The following is an 18,543-nucleotide window of genomic DNA, read 5'->3' as shown; positions in this document are numbered from 1 at the left end:
CTGGCGGTATTGTTTCTGTTGCTTTTATATGGAAATATATACCTTATATACATGTACATAATCACTCTTCATTTAACACTCCAATGCAGTCACATTAACTTTATACACCGAACAAAAATAGAAATGCAATATGCAAAAGGTCTTCAGAAGACGTTTTTGAGCTGTTCAGCTGGTGACAAATTCTCGACCACGAAGTTAATCTGTGTAGTCAGGTGTGTCTTTAAAGAAAAATGATCAGATAGCTTGACCAGTGATTATATATAAAAACACCTGAAAATGAGGTTATATTCAAATGAAATGATGCCACAGATGATAAAAGACAAGAACAGGCTTTTGGCATGCTGGACGCTGGAAGGTCACTTTGGACTGCAGCCAGACACTTGAATGTCCATAATTCCACCATCTGTGATCTAAGAAACTGGTTCAGACAGGATAATGAGGCAACATGTGACATGATGCTCATGATATCCAACAATGTGTCTCTCAAAATGTCCATCAACTTCACCAACTCTTTCAGGAAAATATTCCCCATAGCAGCATCAACAACCTCATCATGCCGATTTGTGAAACCTAGTTATAATCCAACTCTCCATGTGCCAGTTGTCCAGTATAGTGTGTCCTTGGTTGTTTCATGATACCCATTCTGTTGTAGAGCGTAAAAGTATGGTAAAGAACACAGTAAAGAAGGAATGTCAGTGTCTCCCTTGTAAAAGAGATCTCTAATCTCAGTGGGACTTCCTGGTTAAATTGAAATAAATAATAAAATAGACCTTGTTTGCTGGAACAACAAATACTTATTCTAGTCTGTGAAAATGACTGAATAGGATTTAATAAAAATATGAAATGCTGTGTTTGTATTTTTGTTCAGTGAACTTGCAAGCAAAGCAGATTGTAATTCCTGTGAACAACTTCCTGCTCTTGGTGTTCTGGCAATCATCTTACATAATAAAAGTTCTTTGTAAGAGCTTTAGTCAGCAGCAACTGGCTTACAAATTCCACGAAAGAACAAAACGGGTACTGTTTATCGAGCTGGTCACACAGAGGTACAAACACAGGTACAAAACACGGGGAATTAAGGCTAACCAGTGCCTCAGAATGCTGAGCACTGGCTGGATGCCGACTTGAACTTGGAATTCATTTCAAACAATGACATCAGCAAAAAAAAATCTGGGAATAATAAATATATACCTAGAGGTCAGGATTGATATTTAGCATATAAATAGTTGGACAGAATTTTCAGCATTTTGGCTCTGTATACCACCACACTGGATTTGAAATGAAATAATCAAGATTTGCTTCAAGTGCACACTTTCAGCTTTAATGTGAGGATATTTACATCCAAATCAGGTGAATGGTGTACGAATTACAACACATTTTATGTGCCCTCCACATTTTTTCAGGAGCCAGAAGTAATTGGACAAACTAACATAATCATAAATCAGAGTGTCATTTTTAATATTTAGTTGAAAATCTGATTTTATTAAATTTTCATTTAAGTATGTCGCCTGTTGAGCTTAAACGTTCATTCTTGATGACAGAAATAGCACCTTGACCAAAAATTCCTTTATTTGCCGTTTTATTTTCACAACTGAGCTAGTTTATTAGTTAAGAAAGGCCACACAATGTTGATGAAAACTTTTGAGAGGTAAAGTTAAGCAGACCTCATGGTGAGACACATTTTTTGTCAAACACATAGTATAGATATGGTTTTTCCTTTTGGCTTTACAGATTTCCATTATAGCTACTTTGATTGTTGTGTCTAGAGATTGTGTGTTTGTAATTTTGGATAATAAAATGTTCCTCCACATTAAAAATATGGTGTTTCAGTTTGTACGTGTCTAAAACTGAACTGTAACATTCTAAAATGACCAATAATACAAAAACAGATATTTAAATATACTTATTTGTCACAGAAAATAAAATAGAAACCAATAGTATAAAAGCTCAGTGAAGACTCTTATTTAAATACTGAACAAACATGTTGGCAATCTGTCCTGTGTTCTCTGTCGGGTGCATCTTGGTGTAGCTGATGAACTGGCGCCGTAGTTTCCGCAGCTCTGCCATGTTGATGCTCCTAGTTAGCTCCACGTTTAACGGCAGGTTAAGGACATTAAGCTGTTTTGCGTATAAAATTTGTTGCATTTTGGAAGCGATTACTCACCATAAGTATTTCAAGGTCACGGTATCAAGCTTGAAGGAGGACGACATGATGAAACAACACCAAGCACTGAATGTTACTGACGTCATTCCAAATTCCAATTATGCGCCCAGACTGACCAGCACAGAACCTGACGTGCTTTTAAGTTAGGTTCTGCTTGTAACAACATGTTCAAAGGAGAAAAATCAAAGTGTTTGCTTCTGAGAAGGTGCAGCACCGTGCAGTTTCCAATAAAAATCCACTAATCTATGTAATTTGGTCTCTCTCCACCATGCACATCCCACAGCACGTCATTACAGCCCAGACCTTTACCACTGCTTAGCTGATGAACCTTTCATTGAAGTCTAGTAATGGACATGCATTCATCCACCTTCCCCTTCTAACAAGCCTTTCATTTAGAGTCTTTTCCTCCCACTGGTGAGGGAATGTGACTTCCCTCAGGAGGGAGAGGATTAAAATGACTCAACAGACATTAACAGAGACGATACACAGCAGTCACTAACTGTTACAGCTGCCTGGAATTCTGATATTACACAACAATAACTACCAAAATCAGCATGTTTAACATGAAATTAAACACGTTCTTTTACACAACTTTAGCCGTATATAGTAGTTAAACACTTACTTTCCTTTCTGTAACCTGTGTCTGTTGTCCAAGAATTCCTTGTATGGGTACACATACTATTCCAGTAAAGTTGATTCTGATTGGCTTAATGTGAAAAGATTCTAAAGTTTCAAACTGTGGCCATCTAAATTATACATAAAAAGGATATCTTCTCCGTAGCTCCTGGAACCGGGACAAGATCTCCGGGAACACTTGTCTTCTGTGCGTTAAAAATTGCCTGAAAAAAAAAAAGGTTTACATTTAGCAAATGCATTACATAAAGACAGTAAGGCTGTAAAAGACAAATACAAGATCAGCAAATTGGGATCTGTGCACTAAGAATTAAAGAAAATCATAATTACAGAAGTATGTGCTTCTTTAATTTTCATTTACAGGAAATACGTGCAGAAATGGCAACTGGCCAAAGAGTGAAAACATTGCAATATATGCAAATTTACTCCAAAGTAAATGGCTGGAAAAGCACTCAACAGCAAACCAAGGACAGAAACCAGGTCAATTCTAAGTAGTTAGCAGTAATGATCATACAGAGCACATCAAATAGACACAGACATAGTTAAATAAGCAGTTATCTGTCCACCGACTGTTTTTTGTCTGCTGATTGCTAATAAGTTGCCATTGTTCCTCTGATTTGCTACATATGCTGCATTGATGCGACATCGATGGATGGGAGACATTAGAGAGATTCCAATGTTTTCAACTTGCGAGTCATCAAACAAGTCTGAACGGTAGAATGATAAATACAGTGTGCTGACAAAATAAAAGAATATTAAATACACTTGGGTTCAGTTACCTTAAACAACTGAACGTGAAGGACGTGGTATCACCATGTAAGTTTCAAGTCAAGCATATCAGTTTGACATGTCAGTACTCCTCAGTTCTAATTACAACTTGGTGACGTGAATAATCTACTTTACATGTTGCAATGGACACTGTCAACGCAATACAAATACGTGCTGCAAAGTTTTTTTGTGCTTGACACAAAAAGAAACCTCATACAGTTATCTTTTTCTATGACAAATCTACAAGAAAAATCTATCACTGAGGATTTAAGAACAGGAGTTGAGTGGGCAAGGCAGCTCCAACCCTCCAGAGCTGGGGAATATCCACAACCTTCCAAAAGAACATCAGGCATCCTAACCTCTGCAAGGAAGTGGAAGCTGTTGGTGGATCTCGAGTGGCAGCTTAAGTTCCCCAACTACACTGCAGCTACAACCTAAGACCAGACATTGCCCTCGTTTCAGAATCTACCAAACAGTTGAACTGTTGGGAGCTGACAGTCTCTTGTGAAGGACACCTGGAAGATGCCTTTGAATGGAAGCTCTCAAACTATGCAGTACTGGTCAGCAGGCAGGATGGAGAGCAAGGTGTCTTTTGGTGGAAGGGAGATGTAGGGGTTTTGTTGCCTGTTCTTTAACTAGAGCTTTCAGCCAGTTGGGCATCGAGAGAGACAGGAAGAGGAGAGACATCTGAAGAACCACCAAAGTGGCAGAAAAAGCCTGAAGATGGCTGTGGCTCAAGAGAGGAGAGCCATGGAGTCATAGTAGCTGGCTGTCTGGACACAAGCTGGTGTCTGATCTGGGTCACCTGGAGGAGGGTGTCTGATGCTGAAAGACCCGAAACACCCGATTCCAGGAACATCACTGAAGATGTGTCCAGACACATCAGTAGACGTATAGTCACAGTATCGAATAGAACATACTTGTAAAAAATATATTTTTTACTGTATTGATGAGACACAGGTTGTTGACATGCAGGCAAAGAAATGCAGCATCACCTGTATGGAAATATTTTGGCTGCAGACAGAACAATGTTGCCTAAAACAGATACACTGTTGGCAGCTCAACTGTTTCCACCACAAGTTAACACAAGGAATTTGCTTTACCTTTTAACCCTCTGAAACAAAAAAAACAACCGGCAGGTTTGAAATACATGTGGTCTTTATAAAAAGCATGAATAAAGAAAAAAGGCCAAAATGACACGATTTATCTAACGAGAATCGGCAAAAACAGATTCTGACAGCCCTGGGCCACTCACGATATTCCATCAAAATCATGTCACTGTGCATGTCTTTTGTTAAAAATCTGTCCAAAAAAATAACACATTTACCCCAGATTCTGTAAAGAACAAAACATTCTGAGTTAGCGCAACCGTGAAGCCATTAGTGACTCGGGCACAGGACGAACAGGACGAACAGGATGAACAGGGATAGAAAATAACAGGCGGTGCTATTGCAATTAAAGATTGTAAGGTGGTGTGTTATGCCCAACTACTAACTGCCCATCAATAAAACAGAAAGAAAAAAAAATTAATTAATTAAAAAAAGAAAACCAACACAAAAAGAGATTCAGTAAATTAAAAAAAAAAAAAAAAAAAAAGAGACTCGGGCACACCAGCAGTCATGGGACAAATATTCTGGGGCTTATTGACTGAATTGCACGCAGAACAAACATGGAAATAGTACGGAAAGAAATAAAAAGGCAAGAAGCAAAATATCTATAAGATGTAAAATCAACAATTTTTTCCAGTGGTGGAAACACTTGAGGGCAAAGATTAAAATGTTGTAAATGCCGAATCCACTCATTTTTCAAGTTTTAACTATTAAAACTGCATCACAACTTTGTTATACAGCACAAAAAGTTCTCTCTACTTTCACCTTCGATAGAGGTGCAAGACTTTAAATGGCAGTAAAAAATGAGCCCACACTAAGTAAAAATGCGACAGAGCAAAGAACTCTCAGAAACTACAGGAGGTTCAATGGGTTTAATGAGTACCACAAAGCTTTGTATGAGTGCAAAGCAGGACCTGAATGCCAGCCAAGGTGGAAAAATAAAAACTACTGGATGTCTTTGTCAGTGTTTATAACATGAGAAAGGTTCCAAATTACTTTAAAATATTTTTTGTTTTCTGATGCTACAAAATCTATTCTTTCCAAATAGTTATTCAAGTGATATAGTCACAGTTCCTGTATTTGTTTATATCATAATTAATACAGCAGAGAAAACAAATCATATGTTAGTTTTTTTAAGATCGTGGAGCCCTACAGGTGACTGACAAATGAACAAAGAACACTTAAGTACATGTGAAGACTTACCATTAACACATCTTGCGTGATCTTGTCCAACTCGTACAAGAAGTTTACAGAAGACAACGGTTGCTGCAGAGAGAGAAAAAAAAAAAAGAACAAAGACAGTGTGATACAGCAGACGTGCACTGAATATTGTCTGCTTGCAATCAACAGCATCTGTGTACGTCCTTACACTCTGAGTGGACTGGTTCGGTGGGGGAGCTTTTCTTTTGAAAAGTGCATCAGAAATGGCCTCAAATGGAAGCGTGTCGTCTTTCAGGATGGTGAAGAGAGGGCTGTCCCATCTGTTCCTGGAGTCTGGCGCTTCAAATCTCTGAACTAACGCATCAAAGCTTCAAGACACAAAATGGACACAACGAAAGTTACCAAAAATAAATGTATTCAAAAGGCAAGCATTAAAGGTAATAGTGACATGCATGTATTGTGCTTTTCCTCACATGTCCTGGTTGTATTGCTCTGCAGCTTCTCTGCTGGTGTTCCATAGTGAGCTCTGTTCATCTGATGTCAAACAGTACACCTTCATCAAAAGACAGCAAGTCGTTTCTGAGTCTGAGTTGTGAAAGTAATATCAGAAAGAACTTTTGTATTCTGAAATATAATTAAAAGTGCTTTCTTCAGTGTGCTTACCAGGCAGTGTGGTGTTTGTGTATGTTTGATGAGACAGAACAGTTCATAGCGGTACCCTGTGGAAAGTAGTCCAGTGTTAAAGGAAAATAACTTAGCGGTAATATAGAATCTGCACAGGACACTTCTGTTATTAGAATTTACCTTTAATGTAATTTAATGAGTCCAAAATAACGATGTCATCTTTGGTGACTTTCCTAAACAACAAACAAAAGTTAGCATGAAAGGACTGTGATGTTATTTTAAAGTCTGATCCTAAAACAAATATGAAAAACCCACCGCTCTACTTCAGCTTTTAGAGACGCTCTAACATTTTTCTCCTTTTGGGAATCTACAACATATCAAACACAGCCAAGTTATTGAAGACGTAAGACCAGTGAATGTTTACTTTGTAGAAATCAGTTTCAAAACAAAACTACAGGCGATATTGACAGTTTGGCAAATGTAAGCAAGTTTTAGTAATGCAACCCAGATTTTTTTTAGCAAAAAAAAATTAGCATCACACATGGACAGGATGTTCAATATTGCAATAATAACTAAAATGAATGCCTTCTCAAATACCAAACAGCATCTTTTCCTGGGAAATTTTCACCAGTGCTCACCCACATAACTAAAATGTTAACTGTACTTGCATTAGTCTGTGCACATTAGTTGATATCACTAATCATCCAATAAGAAACTGAGGTAAATCAGTATGTAATTTCCCATCTTTCACACTAATATCACTTTCTATTACCTCCTACAGCATGACAGAATTCCTGAAAATTCACTTGTGTTCTTTGGTTTGCATCATGCTACTCCTATTAAAAAACAACTAAACAGTTCCCCCTGTTAAACATATAGGAATATTACTCCTAGTACATAAACAGATAGGTGACAAATGAAAGGAAAACCAACATATGGTGTGTTAGTAAGGTGCTGGGCTGCCACATCTTGCCACAACAGCTTCAGTGCTCATTGGCACTGATTTTCCAAGTCTCGTTAACACTATTCTTTCAAAAGATATTCTCTCATGTGGTGTTTTAAAGATGGTGTTGGAGAGCACTGACTAACATGTTGGTCTAAAATCTTCCATAGGTGTGAGTATGTCGGCATGAGTATGATTCATAACAGACTTATCAAACCATACAGTGACTCCTGTGCCCTATAGATTGGGGCATTGCCCTGGAAGGGACTGCCGTCATCAGAAAAGGTGATCATTAAGAACAATTTTGGATTGATTTGCAGTGAACCTTTGCTCTAAGAAGGCAGCAAAATGCCCCTAATGGCATAACAGAGCCACCAGACATCCTCTCTGAAGGGGTCAAGGGTTCCGGTTTTTCCTTTAAATTGTCACCCATCCGAAAAGTAAACTCCTGATGTGACAAATTCCTTGAGAAAGTGACTGTTAACAGTAGTCAGAAGTCTAGAAAACTTACTGTAACCCCACTGTGTGAGTAATATGAGAATCTATAACAAGATAGTGCAGAAGACATTCCCAAACCAAAGTCAGTTCAAATCTTCACTAATTTAATGCTGTAACACTCCTAGACAAACACGCTGCGTCCTTGGCTTATGAAACTCTCCCATTAGACTTCAGCATGGAGTATTTTCAATTCGTCGCATAACAATTAAGTAAATAACAAATCTGTTTCAGTAAGAGATGAGCTGTTGGGGAGGGAAACGTTACCTCAGCAGTATGCAGCTTTATTACATACCGCAATACACTGCTAGTTTAATGTAAGCTGTTCTAGCAGGACTCGAAGTTCATAATAGAAACAGCTACACGAAGCATTAATTAGCAGCTAAATTAGCATGCAGCTAGCTTAACTTGCCTGCGTAAACACTGTTCTTCTCCACGTCCAGACCTTTGTCTCCAACAATATGAACCTTTCGTTGAGAGCTCTCCTCAAAATACCCCTTCAGCTCTTCTGCCCTGATTGTTTTACCACTACAGGGGTATCCACACATCACTATTAGGGGCATAACTGAAGCTTTTAGCTACTCTGCGATGTGTTGAAATGCACGCCGCTGCCGCCTTCACCCGGAAACACAAACTAAAACCGCTGTTGAATCGACCAATAGGAGGCGTCAAAGCCCTCCTTTCATTTTCATTAATACTCAGTAAGCACCGTGTGAAAATACTTTCATTTGATTTATTATAAATTAAACACATGCTTCCGTTACATTCGTTGCTCTTTTTTTTAATACAAATAAAGAAGAGAATATTTGGAATAGCAGTAAAGGCAAAAAAAAGTGAAAACCAGCATGCAACATGGTGTAACATTTCACATTCAAAACAGACACCTATATTTTAAAACTTTTTTTAGGGTTCTTTATTTATTAAAACTCTTCTCTTCATCAGTAGGATGTCATATTGTCATGGTGCAACAACTGTGGGTTAAAATGTTCCTCAGGCAGGATCTCCTCTTTTTCTAAATGAATGGGAAAAAACAATAAACAAACAAAATTTATATAAAAAAAACACAACAATTATCAAAACAATATTAAGAATAGCAATAATAGAAGCAATAATAGTGGTAAAATGCACAAAAACAAACATCACATGACAACAACAACAATAATAACAATGATAATAAACAACTAACATGTCCTGTTTCTGTTCTCGCTGTTTTTGCTGGGCAGTTTTCAACATCTGGATGAGCAGTGCCTGCAGGTCTCTCACTTGATACAGAGGTCTAACATCTCTGTCTTCAGTGAGACTGTTTACATTTTCAAAGCCAGACTCCATAAACAAGTCGTCCACAACACTTTTCTTGCCCATGAAATGTCCTACACGAACAAAACACACAAATTCCACGTAAACACACTTTAACATAATACAAAATTATGAAATATTTTTTGCCAATTTACTGTCGTGTTAATTTTCTTACCTGTTGCCCACAGATTCCCCCTCGGATTCACCTTGAGCTTTGACACTTTATTTCTCAGCTCAGTCAAATCTAGAGTCATTGAAGTTGTCATGGTAATGTAGGAGATAAGGATGAAAGATGACAGCAGTCCTCCTCTGCAGATCATTGTCACAGTGCCTCTCATTTCTCCCGTGGGCTTTGAGATAATTTGGCACCGGTCAATTAAAATCTCCTCCGTTCCTTTGGGGACAGGCGGTTATACTGAGACAGGGTGGGCTAAATACTCTAATGGGATGAAGTCATCCATGGGTGGTTGCTGCTTATTGGATGCAGGATGCACATTCGAGCAGCTTGTGCCTTTCTGACTTGCAGTGACGATTGTAAAGTGCGTGACCTCACTGCAAAACCCGCTAATTATCACATCCAAACATCATCAATAGAGAAAACGGTGTGCGACACAAGAGGAGAGACCAAGCAAATATGTATAATTAAATGCACCGATTTATTTGTAAGTACATTACGTAAACATAAAAGCAAAGGCACGTGGGCCACTGCATGCTGAACAGATGTAATGGCTTAAGAAATGCTGTGAATCCAGGTTTTGTTGGCTACTGTATGTACACATGTTACTTTCCTATACAAGTGCTCACAGTACACAGTATCAAAAGTACAAACATCTTTCAACAGGCATTATAAAGAACAAATCGTGAACAAGTAATTCCTTTCAGCCTTTGCAGTTTAACAGCTGCAGTTTGGTGATTTAAGGACTTACAGATTCTTAAAGAGCTCAAATAGCACTTTCGTAGAAAAGTTCACTTGTCAGGTAAGTCAATATGACCTTAAAGCCTCGATATCATTCCCAAAATAATTTATAAAATTTAATAAAGCGGGATAATACATTTTAATAAACTAATCTTTACATTGCACTGAGATTAACTGCAACTTCTCAAAGCCTTTATTAACAATCACTGCCATTTACCACGGAGGTAGGAACTGTCATGTAGTCAATACAAAACAAGAAGTGCTGCTTCACAAATCAGAACCTGCAAAAAGCAAGGATCCACCTTTAGAAGCACTGATCTAAGAAATATTTTTTCTCTGATGTCATCACGTATTTATTCATGCATTAAGTCCTCTGATCTTATTAGTATTACTTCGAATGATTTCATGTTCGGAGGTCCTGCTGTATAAAACAGAACCTGGTAACTTGAGTCTCACATCTGCTCTGGATTATCCAAAACAATGTACCCTGATTTGACACAATGTTGACTGTTCCTTGTCAGAAAAATACACTTCTGGAAATCTGAGGTATTTTCAATACTGCTGCAGCACACATGTAATACCTCTGTTTTCCCCAAATACTCAAAAAATAAAATAAAATAAAATAATAAAAAATAGGCCAGATCTGGGATAAGACATGCATGAATATTGAACTATACTATGTTTTAAGATAAATGGTGACTAAATTTCAAGATTTGCACTGCAACCTGAATCCCATTCAAGTCATAGTGTGTAGCATTAAATACTTCAAACAAAATTTAAGCAATTTAAATTATCATTGATTACAAAGGTAAATATCCCCCCCACCCTTCACTTTTATATTAATTAATACCAGACCTTAAAACAAACAGACATTCCTGAGTCTCCTTTCAGGGTGGATGGAACATTTGAGAAAAAAAAGGAATATTTCAGCTGTAGTATGAGTGCAGTTATGTCTAAAAGGTAAGAATAGTACATTAACAACATGCAAGGTTAAATAAAAAATTACTATGCAAACACTGTTCTGTATGAAATATTATGGATTTGCATCAACATACTGCACTGCCTTTAAATAATTTGACAGAAATGTCCAAATGAAAAGGCGTCCCCTTGCCAAAAACAAAAGACCTCAATGAAAAAAAACAAAAAAACCCTTCAAGCATCCTCTGTTGCTTTCATATGAAAACTGAAGATATTTAAGCAGCTTTAAAGAGGAGCTGAGGTGGCTCTTACTACCGCAGAGAGACTGCTTGTGTCTGAGAGCTCCGTTTTAAATTACAGCCTGTGGTCTTGGTACCGTGAGGACTTTCTGGCTCTTCTGCCTGTGAGGGCTCAAATTTATTTAGCTCCGGTAACAAGTCAGTTACCTCATCGGTCTCTGCTGACCTAACTGGTTGTTGATTATCCTGCTTCTTCTCCCACTTCTTCTCCCGCTTCTCCTCCCTAATGTGTGCCTCCTGCTCTTCTTCTTTTTGTTTCTCCTCTTCCTCGGGATCTTTGATTTTGTGCACAATGAAAAGATGTCTATTGAGAGACAGCACAGATGTGAAACACAGGCCACAGTGAAGGCACTGAGGAGTGTTTTCATCAGTTTTATGCTGAGGTATATGCTGCTGGAACTGTGCACTGTTGTCTGTGATGAAACCGCACTTTGAACAGCGGAACTGAGTTTTCAGACGCTTAGCTGACGGAGCCTCGAGGCCACCAGCACGATCCTGCCCCTCCGCCTGTGTGCCCGCTGCAGGTATTGCCGATACAAGCCCCTAGAAATCACAAAAGAGGCACACTTTAAAATGCTGACCATTAGGATATGTAGCATTTGTACTTTTGGGCTATGTTAAGAAATAACAAATGGCTACCTTTCCCCTTGCTCTTTTGATTTCCTGGATAGATGTTTTTGGTATTTGGCCAAGATCAGGGTTTTTAATTCCATGCATAAGACTGATGTGGTTCTTCAATGTCACACTTGTTGTGAACGTTTTCTTGGTATCTGTGCAATACCTAATGTGTGAGAGACAAAGAAATACATAAAAAAAAATAATGAAAACATTGTGACAAGAGTGTTTTGAACATTTTCAGATGTTGTCAAATCTTACCAACAAGTGTAAATTCTCTTTTTCCCATCATGGTCACTGCGAATGTGTCTCCTCAGAGTGGCTGCAGAAGTGAAAGATTGCTCACAATGTCGGCACGGATACTTCTTCACTGACTGATAGCAGTAAAGATGAAAGATAGAAAGGTACATTTAAAAAAGAAATGTTACAAGACAAGCCTCACACATATATTACAGTTATTAACTTGTGTTGTAAGATAATCATTCTGATATAATCAGTTGAATTGCACTCAAGCATTCACTAACTTTACTGCTTATGATTAATTAAAACTAATAATCTAGTTTATTAATCAGTAAATGTGCTACACACAGGTACAAAGGGTAGTTTAAATTTGTATAACCATGTAGCATAAAAAGCCAATTAAGATACAGAAAGCCATAATAAAACATCTGAACATGATGTGAGATAGCAGACAGATTAAAGAATAAGCAACGGGGCAACATTTTGGCAAAACCCTTTTCTCTGTGATTACAACCCTGATCTTGAAGCATCTGACTAATCTAAAATACTATGTTATGTTACCATAGCCATACCAAAACAGAATATACTCACACACACACACGTGCACACACACACGTGCACACACACACATACATTACAGTTCAAGACAGTGCAGGATACACAAAATCTAGAAACAGAATTCACTGAGATGGACTAACTTAAGGCTGAAATGTGTGTTCTGCCTTTGAGCCTGCTCACTGACAGCAGATACACATTGATAAAGACAAATACTGCAAACAAATGTTCATATGGGAACACATTAGCAATTTAATAATACATTTTTTATATATTTTATTTGATCTGTAAATTAGAACATGTTTAATAATTTTAACTAAGTTGAAAGCAACATATGAATTCAATGGATTATATGTAAAATACTATAGTTTTACTATGGGAATCTAACTGCTATTTTGTATTTTGACCTAGTCACACTGCTAGCATATTTTATTATAAAGTTTGAACTCAACAAAGATGCAGCAGGTGTTAATATATTTGTTATTTTTGGGAAGCTCAAGCACCCATACCTTGTTGTGGCTGGTCTTCACATGAGAAACGTAGGACTCTCGTTCAGTAAACCACTGGAGACACTTGCCACATGTCCAGCCAGTGGGCTTTACATGAGGCCTGCTGTCCTGCTCAGGCTTCTTCCTGGAACTATCTGTAAGTTTAACAGGATGGTGTCGCTTCTGTTGTTGAACTGAATGAGAATCCTGGTGCCAATCAGTCTTGTCTGTTTCTTTACTGCTCTGCTCTGCCTCTGCTGTCACGTTTCCCACATGCACACTCTGCAAAAGAGGAAACCCGTGGTAAAAAAAAATAAAAAAATCACAAGATTTAACAGATGACACCTGAACTTCTCCTTAATGTTAACTATAATAGCCAACAAAACATAACAGTGCCACTGAACCGTGTGATGTCATGATTCACCCTGTTGATCTCTATGCATCTAGTGCATTGTTCATCGATTTAACGATGTGACAAGAAAAACAGCACTGCAGTATTACTTTGCTGGACTTCCTAAATAATGCCTCTACGGATTCAGGATAAATGTAATTTTACCACAGTTTTACCAGACAATTTATGCACAAATAACAGGAGTAATTCAGCAGTAAGTTGCATTTTTTTTCTTCTTGCAACATTATTACAAGTATCAAATAAGTAGAAGAGTGAATAAATGCTGAAACTAAATATAAATCACTTGAAGGGAGGTAATTTTAACCAGACAAACACACAAAGATGTTCATTTAAAAAAATACATTCAAGGCTGACCTTGAAGTGCTGAATCAACAGCTGCTTTTGTGGAAAGACCGAGTTGCATTCTGGACACTTGAATACACAAGTAACACGCTTATTGGCGTCCTGGTCGAAATGTTGAAACAATAACTGCTTTTTCTTGAAAACTGTCTCACATGAACACCGAAAGATTAAACTGCAAAAGAAGGGAAAAAAAAAAAGTTACGACTCAGAGAGGGAAACATACAACTTATAGCAGTCTGGTCATGATGTGTTAACTTACTGAGGAGATATTTTGCTAGCACCGTGTTCGTTTTTTAAATGCACTTCACAGCTGTCAGAGGTCTTGAAGGCAACTGGACAAATGGAGCACTTGTAAAAGACTTCACAGTGTTTCTCTTCAATGTGAGTCTTCTGTCCTTGAAGGGTCCTGAAAACCACATCACAGTGAAGACACCTAGAAGAAAAGGAAACAGAGTGCCTCTTTATTGTAACACTGTCCAGTCCATTGCGAGAGTTATGAATACGGCTTGCATTTCTTGCGGGATTGCTTACTTGTACCAAGCCTTGCGAGCGTAGTGCAGGCAGTTTTCCTTGACATGCTTCTGTATGTCTTTAGATCGACTCAGGGCACCACACTCAGGACAGCAGTAAGGTGATTTATGTGTATGAATGCGTTGGTGAGCTCTGAAGCTGCACTTGTTGGGTAACAACATTGAGCACATTTTACAAACCTGTAAAAATAACAGGAAAATACAAAAAAAAAAGATTAATGTGGTACATAGAAAATACACAAACAAAACACTTGTGCCTTTAAAGCATAGATCTCATGATATCTATATTTTGTTATTTTCAACAAAATCCCATGAGAAGAGCAAAGCCAGTTAACTGATCACATGAACAAAGATTCTCTGTGTATTTTAAACCTGATCTAGCTTATGCATATGTGCCAGACACTTCAACTATTGTTCAGAGTTTTTTAAAAACAGAAGAGTGAGCCACACTGTTGCACCAAGCATCATGTTTCCTTATTATGACAAAGATTGGCACAGTATTTTGTTTGGAATTAGTACCACACACTCAACCTTGCTGTCATGAATACTCACAAAAGCACCAAATGTGTATGAAACCAGAGAAAAAACAGGCAACAAAATGTATGTTAAACATCACTGAAATCCCTTTGTTAATTTATGTCTGTCATATGCCTAATTAAAAAAGAACATTTCAATATTCGTCTTTCACTGTTGACAGGGTATTACTAATGCAAAATATTGTATTCCATAACTAGTGGAGCCCTAGATTGTTTTGGTCTTCTCATCAGATTTGTTGACAGTAACAAAAATGCAGCACACTTCCTTTAATATTCAAATAAAACTTCCACTCACCAATCCTTCCACATCTTCAGATGGCTTCTGGTAATGGCCTGCAAGTGCTTTGTAGTCAGGTAACTGCTTGTTACACTCCAGGCAACGGAGTCGGTGGCGAATAACACTGTCGGGGTATAAGGGCAGGACAGGTTCATTTTTCGGCGAGGGTAACGGTGAGGTGCAAGAGCGCACCTTCACTGGTTCACTGCTCAGAGGTACAAACATTTGTTCCTCCGATATGGGCTTCAAATGGAGATGTGCACACTGCATCACCATGCCATTGCTCTTGTGCTCCCGTGCATGTGCCAAGAAGGCACACCTGTTGAAGAACACCATCGTCTTTGCACAGTGCGTACATCCTACTTCGATGTGAACACTCCTCCTGCTGTAATGGTACGTAAGACTCCTCTCCACTCCAAAGGAGTCCCCACACTCGAGGCAGTGGTATCCTTGTGGTGGAAGGTCGATATTGCTCTCTGGAGGGGGGCTCAAGTTGGGCACATATGTAGGCACAGGTTTGGTATTGTTCAACAGTTTGTTTAAGGTTCCTGCAGCTGAGTTAGAAACAGACGTACGAGGATAAGAATTGGTTGTTTTGACCTGATGCACTAATGGGACAGTACTGTACACTGTCGAGGAGAGTGTGTGTTGACTCTGTTGATGGGAGGTGGACCGTGCAGCTACAGAAGCAGCAACACTGTGAGGAACGAGGTTTAGACTAGCTAAGTGCATTGCTTTTGGAAGAAAGTTTGTGCTAGTAGTATGACCTGTTGAGGCTGATGCTCTCTTTGGTTTCTGCACCTGATGTGCAACAGATCTTTTCATAGAACCACTAGTACTATGGAATACTGTTGCGGACTGTGATATACCTGACCTCCTGGAGTGTTCCTCAGACTTTCTGTGTAAAACTTTTGGTAAAGGTGTACTAGCTGGGTTACCTTTAGTCTGTATCCCAACAATATTGTCAACCGTTTGAGACTGGTGAGGAGACACATTAGAGTAAGAATCTTCACTAATCATGCTCATCGATGGAGACGATTCATAAGCTGAATGAATTTCGTCAGTTTCTGAATCTGGCAGCACACTGGTGACAGTGCGCTTGATCTGCCCAGTTGTAGTTTTAATGGTCTTAATTCTGACCCTGGGTATAGCTGGGGGTGATCCAGATGCCACTGCTGGGGATGCTTTGCCGCTACTGTCACTGCATATGCTCACAGGGCTATCAGAAGGTTTCATTAACCGTTTCACTGCTTCAAGTGGGCTTCTGGGGCTTCGAGGAGATATGGGCACCTTGGGGCTGGCCTTCATGCAATCATTCTGAACTCCTGAGTCTCTGGGGATAATCTGTTCACTGGGATCTTTTCTTGAATTCAGAGCCACCAGGGCTTCAAGACAAGATGAAAATTTAGATGTCTGAGATTTGACATGTGGATAAGAGGTGGGAACGTCCATTGTGGTTCCTGAATTACAGTTTGTTTCAATAAAGTTCTGGTTACTGCTTGGTGGAGGAAATGCACTGTGTGTTCTAGCTGTTTTCTCCGTTTTGTCACTGACACAGATGTCCGAGAACTCTTCACTTTTACTACTTTCTGCTGTACTTCTTTGTGTATTCTTGGGAATATCAGAGTCATTTTGACAGTTATCAAACACACAGAGGTCCATGGTCTTTGGATTGTCGGGGATTGGAGGTTCCTCCAAAAGTGAAGCTTCAGGGAAGCAGGGTCTCTCTTGTGGATGCTTTTCATCTCTACTACACCGAGTGTCTTCAGTTTCAGGACTGGAGACAGGGCTAAAATGCGAAAGTGATTCTGAAAATACTGGTGTTCCATCAGGTTTATGCTGAATTGGTGCCTTTCCGGGAAGTTCTCTTGAACTCTCTCCATTCAAAGGAGAGACAAATGATTTGGAGAAGCCAGCATTTGCTGTCTCAGCAGATTCGGTGGAGGTGTCTTGTCCCCTGAATCCATTTTGCAAAGCTGATCCTGAGTGAAGCCTGTCACTGAAACCTTCCAACGACTCCTGTCGGCTTGTGTTTTTCACAATAACACTTACAGCAGGGATATCTGTCGTGACAGCTTGACTGCTCAATAAGCTGTCATCCAGGCATATCCCAGTGTGTTTCGGCTGACTTTCTGGCTCCTCATGGCTCCCCTGGATGGGATCTTTGGCATCCAATCCTGTGGCATCTGGGATGTCAAAGGCTGCCAGAAGATCATCAAAATCTGGGGTTTTCATGTCACCCATGGCTGCAGAGTCTCACAAACCTACAAACACGCATAGCATTAAATTAATACATCATCATTTTCTATTTCTCATTGGGCACTGCGAGTTTGGCTTGAAGACCTGTTATCAAAAGCGTCAGCTGTTACACGACCTGAGGAATAACAGTTTACAAGCTGGGAAAGGTCCCCTATGCTAGCTTTAGCTAGCATGCTAATTGTTGACAAGATCTGTTGCGTCTATGCAGCTGACGTTATTATGTTGTTACAAAACAGCCATAAACACACATTACAAGCAACTTAACCTTCGACATCGACACATTTGCACTTATCGTTATCAAATACCAACCCACCCATAGTACGAAGAACATGAAAGTTCAAAGTTGAGCTAACATAGCAGCCAGCTAACAAGTTAGCCACATAACGGAGACAAGCTAGCAAGCTAGCAGGCTATTTTAGCAACCTGCTAGCGCGCAAATAATTCAGTTAAGAGAGTAAATTCGTCAAATGTCGATACACAAGACGCTTACCATTTGATCCGATTGTGTTTAACAGCTCTAGTAAATTAGCCATATACCCATTAACTGTGAGCGCTGAGTGTTCGCCTGCTAGCTTTGTCTGTTTTGGGGTTACCTAGCTAGGCTACAAGCTACTAACGATAACTTCGTTTTCCTTTTCCCTATAAACCCTCGCCGCTGCCTTACAGGCCAGAGGTGGGGCCATTGACTGCACAATGTGTGTCTCTTGGCTCGGATGCTGCTGTACACTGATGGTAAGTTTCCCAAAGATAAGAAGATAATGTGAAATGTTAATACCAAACTAACACCAAAATCAAATCTAGAGCTTAAATGCGTGCCACATGCATACCTGGCATGGCAGCAAGCAGTATTATCATTAGCATGGTAGGCTGTAATAAGGTTCTAACCAGCCACACTGACACTGCCATCATTCAAAATTGTCTACTCACAGCTTGTGTATATTATGAATATATACACAAGCTGGTTCA

At 39.1% G+C, this 18,543-nt stretch overlaps 2 protein-coding genes across 2 annotated transcripts; both read right to left on the bottom strand.

Moving 5' to 3' along the window:
• Window positions 1-7: 7 nt before the first annotated feature.
• Window positions 8-8,532, bottom strand: kti12 (KTI12 chromatin associated homolog). Its single transcript, XM_023287800.3, has 9 exons — window positions 8,307-8,532; window positions 6,772-6,823; window positions 6,637-6,689; window positions 6,496-6,551; window positions 6,306-6,385; window positions 6,041-6,200; window positions 5,875-5,937; window positions 2,932-3,000; window positions 8-2,088 (listed from the first exon to the last, which is right to left on the bottom strand). The coding sequence occupies exons 1-9, from the start codon at window positions 8,455-8,457 to the stop codon at window positions 1,945-1,947; spliced, it is 828 nt and encodes a 275-aa protein (XP_023143568.2). The 5' UTR covers window positions 8,458-8,532; the 3' UTR covers window positions 8-1,944.
• Window positions 8,533-9,827: 1,295 nt separating this feature from the next.
• On the bottom strand, window positions 9,828-18,223 carry znf592 (zinc finger protein 592). The gene is made up of 9 exons (XM_023287795.3): window positions 18,068-18,223; window positions 15,337-17,582; window positions 14,507-14,685; window positions 14,235-14,408; window positions 13,988-14,147; window positions 13,243-13,503; window positions 12,200-12,312; window positions 11,963-12,104; window positions 9,828-11,866 (listed from the first exon to the last, which is right to left on the bottom strand). The coding sequence occupies exons 2-9, from the start codon at window positions 17,560-17,562 to the stop codon at window positions 11,336-11,338; spliced, it is 3,786 nt and encodes a 1,261-aa protein (XP_023143563.2). The 5' UTR covers window positions 17,563-17,582; window positions 18,068-18,223; the 3' UTR covers window positions 9,828-11,335.
• Between the last annotated feature and the right edge of the window lie 320 nt (window positions 18,224-18,543).

This window comes from Amphiprion ocellaris, chromosome 3 (assembly GCF_022539595.1).
Source record: "Amphiprion ocellaris isolate individual 3 ecotype Okinawa chromosome 3, ASM2253959v1, whole genome shotgun sequence".
Taxonomy (NCBI): Eukaryota; Metazoa; Chordata; class Actinopteri; family Pomacentridae; genus Amphiprion; species Amphiprion ocellaris.
This window is presented reverse-complemented; position numbering and strand designations above follow the sequence as displayed.

Excerpts from the sequence above, each read along its gene's own strand:
- kti12 (XM_023287800.3), bottom strand. The coding sequence starts at position 8,457 with ATGCCCCTAATAGTGATGTGTGGATACCCCTGTAGTGGTAAAACAATC. Across the intron at positions 6,824-8,306 it reads GAAGAACAGTGTTTACGCAG|ATTCCCAAAAGGAGAAAAAT; the intron begins GCAAGTTAAGCT and ends GATATGTTGTAG. Across the intron at positions 6,386-6,495 it reads CACAAACACCACACTGCCTG|GTGTACTGTTTGACATCAGA; the intron begins GTAAGCACACTG and ends CTTTTGATGAAG.
- znf592 (XM_023287795.3), bottom strand. The coding sequence starts at position 17,562 with ATGGGTGACATGAAAACCCCAGATTTTGATGATCTTCTGGCAGCCTTT. Across the intron at positions 14,409-14,506 it reads GCTCGCAAGGCTTGGTACAA|GTGTCTTCACTGTGATGTGG; the intron begins GTAAGCAATCCC and ends CTTTTCTTCTAG. Across the intron at positions 11,867-11,962 it reads TCAAAAGAGCAAGGGGAAAG|GGGCTTGTATCGGCAATACC; the intron begins GTAGCCATTTGT and ends TGTGATTTCTAG.